This window comes from Thunnus thynnus, chromosome 20 (genome assembly GCF_963924715.1).
Source record: "Thunnus thynnus chromosome 20, fThuThy2.1, whole genome shotgun sequence".
Lineage (NCBI taxonomy): Eukaryota > Metazoa > Chordata > Actinopteri > Scombriformes > Scombridae > Thunnus > Thunnus thynnus.
The window spans coordinates 13292223-13302343 of record NC_089536.1 but is presented as its reverse complement, the minus strand read 5'-3'; the positions used below and the strand labels follow the sequence as shown (position 1 = coordinate 13302343).

The following is a 10121-nucleotide window of genomic DNA, read 5'->3' as shown; positions in this document are numbered from 1 at the left end:
TGACCGTCTCATGATCGTAGATGAGAGATTTTGATGACTAATCCTGATATTTTGCGCCATACAGCAGTCCCCTGTCTTCCTTTAGTGCCACCATTGGGTCAAAATTTCATGTTTAGCCCATGTACTTTGTGTCGTGCTAATTACCAAATATAATCATGCCTGTAACTGTTAGATTTTCAGTCCTGCTAGTCTGAACATGCCAGTGTGAACCATCTTGTTTGAATGTTTAAATGCCAAAGGCACTTAACAAATCCAGCTGTTCAGCGTTCTTTTTTTAATTAGGTTTTATTCTAAGTATTTTCAAAACAGAACAAAAACCTTTTTGTTCAAATCAATAATTCTCTGGGCATCAGATCACACTGAAATTCTCCTGTGGTATACACGAAACTTGATTTTCTCTCATTTGGAAAGATTAACAAAAAAGATAGGAATTTACTCATTTGAAGTGCAGTATAATGGATGTATAGGCCAATGTGGAATATAGGAAGACTTTACTTATTCCAGATGAGTTGGGTGAACAAATCAAACTAGAAAACATGTCAGTCTAATTTGACATTAAATGTCTTTTTTTAAAAAGACAACTAAGGTGTTATAGATGTTGAATTTAAGGCAGAAATTATGTTTTTCCAAAAATGAAGGTAGACAAATCTACACCTACTGAAAGTGTCAGAAAGTGTCAAGTTTTCCTAAGCAAAATGTTACCTCCAAAGGTCAAAAGTACAGGTGTCATGACATTTTAACACCGTTTGTACAGCTAAGTGCAGGTGTTAAGTACAGATGACTCAAATGTAGCTTTAGACATATATCACTTGAAAAATTGCACCCTCCACCCTTGATAAAGTGTCGTAGGCTACATGTTGGGATCCCTCTACCATAAAAACTAAGATGCACACAAAAAGCTACTGTATAAGAAAGTTAGGGCTGGACTTTCACACAAAGGCTCTCTGCAGTCCGATCAAAATCTTGGAAACACACTTTTACGTTTAAATTTTATATTTAAATAACTGTCTGTGGAAATGATCACAGAATACTGTTAAAGAATCATGAAAAAGGGTGAAGGAGGGAAGATGAACCCGTCATATCGACTACATTACAGCATGTTTATAGAAGGTGTAGAGGAGAGGCTGTGATGTTCTGATTTAGTGATAAAATTCTGCTTATTATCCCCTTTTCTCTATCAGCCAAGAATGTAACTCTGGTGGTTTAACTTTGTTTTTGCCTCACAAAGAAATAGTCCAAGCCCCTTGTACAGCATATTCTTTACACAGACTTGGGAAATTAGATGATTGTCTTTGTTTAACCCACAGCTGTCTGCAGTGGATGACAGTCTCGTACTTGTTGTGGCTGCTGGCTCGGGCCAGCAGATATTCCTCTGTTTATTTTTAGGTGGACATTTCCAGCACAAGGCAAAGTGACAACTTGTGTTTTTCAGAACTTCAACACGTGTCTCTTCTACAGTGTGGCAGCTGTTTGATGGTCAATCATGTGAGTTATTAGTAGGCTGTTAATATTGCTGCTATGGTCTCAGTCTGGAATGTGGCCTAATTATGAAAAGAAATGCTGGCAATATACAGCACTGTACTTTATGGTGTAGTTACACGATTGGTGCTGAATTACTGTATGGTGTCCAAATATAGTGGAGGGAAAGGCCAAGCTTCAAAAAGGCATAATGAGAAACAACATAATGACAGCTGGAAGCATCTGGTTTGCAAAATAATCGAATGTTTATTGAAGCTTTTTAGGTACACAAGTTGTACAACTTAATGTACTTTTATAGTGTTTTCTTGCTTTTGGTGTATTTTCTGTGTAAAGCGTCTTTGAGTACCTTGAAAAGCACTCTATGCATAAAATGTATTGTTATTATTATTATTATTACAAGTTGATAAAAGCATGTACAGTACAGAGCAGAAGATAAATATTGAACTTTACAGTAACTGGTTGTAATGTAACTTGCAAATATAGGCAACATATTTCAGTGTCTCCCAATGCTGCCTCCTAAATAATAATTTGTACCTTTTTTCAAGCAAGTGATCCCAACTTTATTTGTCTAGTATTACATTCTGGGCATACTGTAGCAGAAATATTCAATCTGTTGACTATGGAAAACAATGTTTGCAAAACTAGACTTACTCTTAAAATCCTTTTCAATGCTAACAAATCACAGGTGATAAAGAAATGTACTTAAGTTATACTTTTTATTCCAAATGTCACATAGTGTTTATACTATACTCATTACATACTAAAAGTGTTATTTTGAAGCAACATTACGTATGACCTGCCATCAATTCCTAGACTCAATTCAAAGCCAATGTTAATATATTTAATGTACATAAAATGGAATACATGTAAGTACCTAAAGTATGTTGTATACGCACTCTGAATACATTTTCTGTTATGGTTCTGTCCACCAGTCCACCAGATGCTTTCAGGCTTTTCTGCCTAAGACTGGACTGAGTGGGAAGAAGGACAGATAAGTGGTTGTAGATTATATTCAAGGACCACTTGAGAAACTGTTGCTTTCTACATTGACTCTCATTGGATCAAAGTGCAAAAATGAACTGAAACTCAGAGCAACAGTTATCTGGCAGTCCAATTTATGTTACATACAGACAGATTGTTTGGTTCTTGTTTGTCAGCAGCAATTTATGTTTCTAGTCTTTCTGGTAAAGGTTCCTAAGTTGGCAATATTAACTGAAGTTTATTGGCTCAAGTTATTTTCTGTGTTGCTCAGTGTGACCTGCACTTATTTGAGTTATATTTATGTAATTCCAAGACAGTTTAATAAATTGTGGTTCAGATATTAAGAGGACTGTGCGTGGTTATATTGTGGACTTTGGCTTATGGATGAAGTTCTGTTTTGATGTGTCCTCAGCGCAGAGCAGCTATTGCCTTTTTACTTTTTTGTTTTTTGTGTTTCATTCAGTCTCGTTAGTCTTGCCCTGCTCCCAGTGTTTCCCTCAGCCTATCAGCTCCCTGCCTGTTCTCAGTTTGGTCACCTGTTCTCCATTCCCTCATTAGTTTAGTTTGTATTGAAGTCTTGGTTTTCAGTTCAGTATTTGTTGTATCCTCTGCTCAGTTTGTTCTGCTTTGTTCAGTGAAGCTCAGTTTTGTTCTGTCCTGTATAGTTTGCTCTGCCTGCAAATAACCTCCATCAAGAGTATTCTTCAGTTCCTGCTGCTGCCTGCGTTTGGGTCCACTTCCTCAACACTCTGCTCCATCTAACATTTTCATATAAATTTGTTCCCTGGACACAGTAGGATATCAAATCATAACCTTACAATAGTACTCAACATGCTCCTGAAGTATAAAAACAAGCTGTTTGACATATAAAATACACAAAATGAGATATACAAAATATTTGAGATATCAGCTCATTAGTAGTCAATGAATCAATTAGTTGTTATGGTAACCAAAAAGATCAGACCATATAATTCCAGTCATCTGGAACCTTCAACTGGCTACCTGCTGTTTTCAGAATACGATTAAAAATCCTTCTATTGGTTTACAAAGCACTTGCTGGTCTGGCTCCACAGCACTTCTCAGACATGCAGTCAGTTTATAACCCCAGCAGATCTCCTCCATGTCCACTTTCAAAGTCTGGTGAGATGGCATGCTTGTTTGTATGTGTTTATGCATGTGTTTGTATGTGTATTCATGTGTGGATGTTTCTATTTATTTGCACAATTTTGCTGTTTCTTTCTGTAAAGCGCTTCTTTTGTATCAGATCATGCTATACAAATAAATTTGAATCGAAAAGAGTCAATTACAGTTTCCCTAAGCCAAAGAAAGAGTCCTCAAAGATATTCAGTTCACTGTCATAGAAGGAAATATCCACCTTTGAAAAGCTGGAATCAAAGACATTTTAAAAAAAAAAAAAATGACTTAAACTGATTAGTTGATTATCAAAATAGTTGGCGATTAATTTAATAACTAATTAACTAATCGAAGAAATTGACTTTGAATTGTAACAGCGCTATTAAAAAATAACTATATATATGAAAAGTCTATTTTTTTACAATACAACCGTGATTGCGCGTTTATTTTGAAAGGTATTGACGGAAGTGGCGGGTTTACACTGGCTGACTCGACACAGCGGCTTTAAATGGGAATACCCTCTGTGCTGCTGTGGGAGTCTCCTTTAAAAAATCTTGCCGCGTCACTGGGATGCGGTTGCTGGAGCCGGGCACTTAGCCTACCATCCCCTCTCATATGCTCAACACTGGTAGGCCTGTTTTTTTCTGTTTATTCCTTACATGTTTTCCTGCTCTGTCCTCCTCTGTGTGTGATTTCATTATTTCAATCTGCCTTTTAATCTTCGGTCTCAAGCAGTCAGCTTAATAATGACTGGTGACCGAGCCGCGCTAATGACTTTGAGTGGTAACCTCTGGTGCACAAATAGCGCGCCTGGGGTTAAAATTAGATTAGCTTAGTAGTGTGTAAATATGCCCTATTAATAATGTAGCTGCTCTGGGAAAGCGACTGGGCACAATTCGTCGGTGCAGCCCGAAGCTGCAGGTTACAAGACCACCAAGCAGTCTGAACCAGCTGGTCTCTGTTATTACACTCTTGTCAACGAGCTGACATTGTAAGAAAAAAGGGCATGCATACATTTCATCATGTCCAGCCAGGCTTAGCTTCCCCGCAAAGGCAGAAAATTAGTTTAAAAGCATATTCCCTCTGCAAACAATTCACTCTGTTGGTTTTAAAAATAAACCTTTAATAGCATTTAGATGTATATATTTAAATAGGAGAGTTAAAAATGGCATATTATTTCGTGCCAGATTGGTCTGTTTCATTATTTGTCACTATGTTATACTTTCTGTTATGCTATTAATAGGGTGTAAACTCTGCTATAATGGTATGCACATTTACACAGCTTTGCATGCACAGGTTGTGTAAGGTCTCTGTCAAACTCTGGGCATGGCTATTTTCACACATGACCTTCTTAAATCACAATCTTGTCAGGGCATGCAGCGCATGTTCCTTCTCATCTATCATTACATTACATTTTGTTACTAACATATCTATATTTCTGTAAATTCACGCCATTTTGTAATGTATTTGAAAGAGATATAACTCTGTCTTTCCTGTATGACTGGTTTACAGGAAATGGAGCAATAAGACTGTTAAGTTCTTGGAACTATGACTATGCATCAAGCTTACTGTATTCATGTAATACTAGTAATATTGCTGTCATATCAATGTAGTGGAGTAAAAAGAGATATATTGAAAGTATCATAAAATAGGAATACCTCACAATAAATCCCTTAAAATTGTACTTTACATTTGCTACTCTCCACCACTGCTGGTCTGTTATCTGCACTCCCAGTTTTTCCACATATGGTAGTGGTTTGTTGTAACAGCTTTCTCTCGTAACTCGTGTTACAACATGCCTGCAACAGTGAAAGCACTGTGCTACAAATATATCTCTGTATCTATGTAAATATTGAATTGGCATATTTCCGTGAGCTGGCATGTATAAATGAATACCTGAGTGGGTTTTTTTTTTTGCCCCCTTGAACCTAACGGAATGAAAGAATGTCTGTATGGAGAACTGGGATTAGGATATGACTATGTGTTGGAGATCAGAAGCTACTGCAATGTTTTAAATAGTTTGGGCTTCTTCAAAGTTGTTTTCTTTCATTGACTGTAATGAATATCCTGTTTATGTCGTCTTTTTGTTTCATTTAAACTCTCCTCCCTTCCTTTCCTCCTGTAAACATCTGTTTCCCCTACAGCTAATTGCCTATAGTTAAGAGTATTTATATATTTTGATGTTCCCTCAGCCCCGTATGGTTCAGAGTTGCAGTTTAATTGAACCCTGGACACAGCGTGATGTTGGACTCTGTCCACTAGCATTTTATTTTTAGGGGAAGGCTGCAATAAAACAATACTGTGCTCCTTATAATTTGTTGTCCTTGACAAAGAAAAAAAAAGCAATGTACTGACTGTTTTATTCCTCCAACCTCTTTTTTCTAGAGAGGGACCATCTGTCAATACCTCCACTCACCGAAGATGACAGCTCCGTCGAACCTGACCCATGCTGCACCACAGGAACAACGCTTTTTGGTGTTGTTCGACTTTGATGAGACCATCATCAATGAAAACAGCGATGACGCTGTGTTATATGCTCTGCCGGGCCAGCAGCTCCCTGATTGGCTGAAAAACAGCTACAGGGAGGGGCACTACAATGAGCACATGCAGCGGATCTTGGCTTATATGGCGGAGCAAGGTGTGTCTAAGAACTCCATCCATTCAGCGGTGGTGAACATCCCGCCCACGCCTGGCCTCCTGAACCTCCTCCAGTATCTGCAGAGCCACCAGCAGGACTTTGAGTTGGCGGTGGTCTCTGACGCAAACATGTACTTCATCGAGACGTGGCTGGAGCGCGCTGGGGTGCGTCAGCTTTTCCGGAAGATTTTCACAAACCCAGCCACTTTTGATGCAACCGGTCGGCTTGTGCTGCTCCCCTTCCACTCCCACTCGTGCTCCCGTTGTCCTGACAACATGTGCAAGCAGGTGATCCTTCGAGAGTATCTGGCTGACCGGCAAAAGGAGCGTGGTGGTGCACCCTTCCAGAGGGTATTCTATATCGGAGATGGGGCCAATGATATCTGTCCCTCTCTGGCTCTGGGGCCCCGGGACACAACTTTTCCCAGGAGGGACTTCCCCATGCATAAGCTGCTGGTGGAGATGCAGCAGTCCCAGGAGACCAAGTTCAAAGCAAATGTAGTTCCTTGGGCCAGTGGCGAGGACATAGTAGACTGCCTGAAGAAAGTAATGGAGGAGAGATGAGATTTGTGTGTGTCTGTGTGTGTGTGTGTATGTGTGTGTGTGTATGTTTGTGTAAGAGTAGGAGAGAACAAGATAAAGGGGCAAATATAGCAAAGATGCACCGACCCCAGTCAGGATATTCATGATTTTACCCCAGCCGCACTTGGTACAACTTATAAAGATGTAGCCAAACAGTGTATATTTTAAAGGAATAGTTTGACATTTAGGGAATTACGCTTATTCACTTTCTTGTTGAATTAAATGAGAAGATCGGTGCCACTTTGATGTTTGCATGGTAAATATGTTGGTGGAACCAGCAGCCGGTTAGCTTAGCTTAGCACAAGAACTGGAAACAAGGCGAAACAGCTAGGCTGGCTCCGTCCAAAGGTAACAAAATCCACCTATGAACACTCCAAAACTCACAATTTAACAGTGTTGTTATATCTCATTTGTCTAAACCAAGATACATAAAATGCAAATTGTGGTTTTATGGAAGGTTATGTTTTGATTAGTTCTTGGCTGGGACCAGTTGCCGGGCAACCAGCAGGGACTCCAGCATCTTGTCATTTTTACACTTTTTACCATTTACCTTTTTTCGTACAAAGTAAATAAACTCAATATAAAGTGATATACTGTAATTGGTGTATTTTAGGAGTGCTGGTAGGCTGATTTTTTTCAACTTTGGGCAGAGCCAGGCTAGCTGTTTCCCCCCTGTTTTCAGTCTTTGTGCTAAGCTAAGCTAACTGGCAGTATATTTACCATTCAAATGTGAGAGTGGTATCGGTCTCCAAGTAAAGGCATTTCCCAAAATGTCAAACTATTCCTTTTGCCACCTTAATGACATAAAGTGTGAATGCAGTATTTAGACCTGGACTCAGATTGGGATGCAAATCAATAAGCTCAACAGTCAAGATGCTCAGAATCAATAACGGAGATATGCAGTATTGATGATACACAAAATGCTGAAGATATTTTTAACCAAAGTTGTGCCTAGTGTGCTCTGGAGTGAACTTAATCCAATGCAGACAGTTCATTTAATACACCCTCATATTAAATGTAATTTAGTTTACATTTGAACGTTTCACAGAATCTGACATTTTTGAGCAAGATTTGAAATTTTGCGTCAGACAACCAGACCAACAGCTTAAAGCTAAGGCCTCGACGATAGACACATAAGTAGGATCAGGTGTTATAGCACTACCTGAGACAAAAGACCACACATGTCGCGTCAGGCAGGGACAAGAGCAGCATATAACAGGGATAAAGTGACAGAGACTCCTGCACACTACCTGTGCACTTTTCCACCACTCACTACTGATACCTAATCTAGGACTTGATTATACAACGGTAATCTACACCAGCATGAGATCCAAAGGGAACACTGTAGCCATACGTCTGCACTTTGGCCTAATGTTATCCCCTGTGACTCAAACAAAAGTGTTAACACCAATTTAAGATTTTAAAATCTCTTATTAGCTCTGCTTGTACCCTACTACAATTCCCAGTGAATATTATCATTGTTTAAAGGCTTTCTATTTAGGAAGGGGAGCATTTATATTATCTGAATAGTGCAACACCTTCTTAATGTTTGAATGTATTCCCAGTTGAAACACAGTGTTGTAAGTGATGAACGTTTCAGTCTACGTTTTACATTTGCATTAATTAACTTAACATGTAACCTCATATTGCCTCACCAAGCTCATGACAGGGACTGTAAAATACATTTAAAATTATAAAGAAGGAGCACTTATATTCACCCTCATCGTCTGTTTACCAGCACATCAGTCTTCTGTTCAAATTCAGGAAATAGTGGAATATTATGTCTTAGAGTTGCAGCTCTCATCCTGTTCTCATCTTGTTTACAATAGTCTGTATAAATTCCCACACTAATGGGCCATGTATACTGTACATATGCACATAAGTAAACAATCATTGGTCCTGGATAGTAACTTATGAATTACTGAGTGTTACTAGCATTCATTTTGTATTTTAAATATTTCTAACAATATAAATCCACGTACATACATGTTGATCAATTCATTACTGGTGACGATAAGAAAGTCTGGGTGCTGATAACATGAAAGGAAGCAGTTAATATGTTTGTTAATTGATTAATTACTTCTGGCTTTAAAAAAAATGCTGTATAAGTGCTGGAAATGTCGTTTAACCAGTGTTTTAGTTTCTCAGGGAGTAGAGAAGAAAGTGTTAAGAAGCAAACATAATAATAAGATGTTTATAAAAACAATATGTTTATCTGCACTTTCAGATTTGCTGTTCTAAGAACAAAATGTTCCTTTGTTATTTAAAAAAAAAAAACGTATACATGTTTATGAGATGTAATCAACGCAGCTGGAGTTTGATCCTGAAATTCTCTTGAGATCAAAACCTAATCCACTAATGCTTTGTGATTAGGAGACTAAAGTTCTGCTAGCTTTACTCCATGTGATGGTAGAATTATTACGATGTATGTAACAGGGGTGTTTTTAATTTAACTGTGTGCGTGTACCTGTAAGACTTCCATGGAGTTTTGTGCAATAATTCAACGCTGTATACTTGATATGATGTACAAGAGGTATGAAGTTAAACAGGGAGAAAAACTTGACATTTTCCGCTTCCTGCTTTGATTCAGGGATGTGAAATGACCCCAGATCAACAAATTGTGGTGTTTTATAATTCAACTTTTAAACGGTATTAGGTCTTTGCTCGACTAATATGCTACCTTTTTTCATTTTTTGTGGTTTGCTGTATATTGGATGTATGTGTTTTTAATCAGAAATCCATTTATGTGTGTAAGGCATCACTGTAACAGGAATATAAAGCCATTATCTGATTAATCTGTTTCTTTTGAGTGTTTCATAGCCATGATCCTAAACTAATACCACTTATGATTTCTCCTTAACAATTAATTAGACACATCATAACTTATCAGATGGTGTTGCAGAATCATTTTGGGATTGTTGACCAAAAAAAAAGGTCCATTTAATCGCTGTTCTGGAACTTTTGATCATATTGTTTGGTGATTGATTTGGCCCAATTTCCATTATGAGCACTTATAGGTATATATAAGAATACATTGAGCTGCAACAATGAATCTATTAGTCGATTGACAGTAAATTAATCAACAAGTATTATGATAATTGTTTTAAGTCATTTTTTAAGGAAAAAGTGCTAAAATTCTCTGTTTCCAGCTTCTTAAATGTGAATATTTTCTGGTATCTTTAGTCCTCTATCATAGTAAACTGAATGTCTTTGGGTTGTGGACTGTTGGTTGGGACAAAACAAGACACTTTAATTTGCATCTTGGGGTTTGTCAAACAGTGACATTTTTCACCATTGTCTGGCATTTT

The 10121-nt window shown here is 38.0% G+C and overlaps 1 protein-coding gene across 1 annotated transcript; it reads left to right on the top strand.

Annotated features, from left to right (window-relative positions):
- The first annotated feature begins 4090 nt into the window (after window positions 1-4090).
- On the top strand, window positions 4091-9608 carry LOC137172018 (probable phosphatase phospho1). Its single transcript, XM_067576270.1, has 2 exons — window positions 4091-4222; window positions 5980-9608. Exons 1-2 carry the CDS (start codon window positions 4103-4105, stop codon window positions 6793-6795), a joined length of 936 nt encoding a protein of 311 aa, XP_067432371.1. The 5' UTR covers window positions 4091-4102; the 3' UTR covers window positions 6796-9608.
- The last annotated feature ends 513 nt before the right edge of the window (window positions 9609-10121 follow it).

What these genes read in the sequence shown, in the direction of transcription:
- LOC137172018 (XM_067576270.1), top strand. Translation starts at nt 4,103, where the DNA reads ATGGGAATACCCTCTGTGCTGCTGTGGGAGTCTCCTTTAAAAAATCTT. An exon ending in CTCTCATATGCTCAACACTG is followed by an intron (nt 4,223 to 5,979) that starts GTAGGCCTGTTT and finishes TCTTTTTTCTAG; the next exon opens with AGAGGGACCATCTGTCAATA.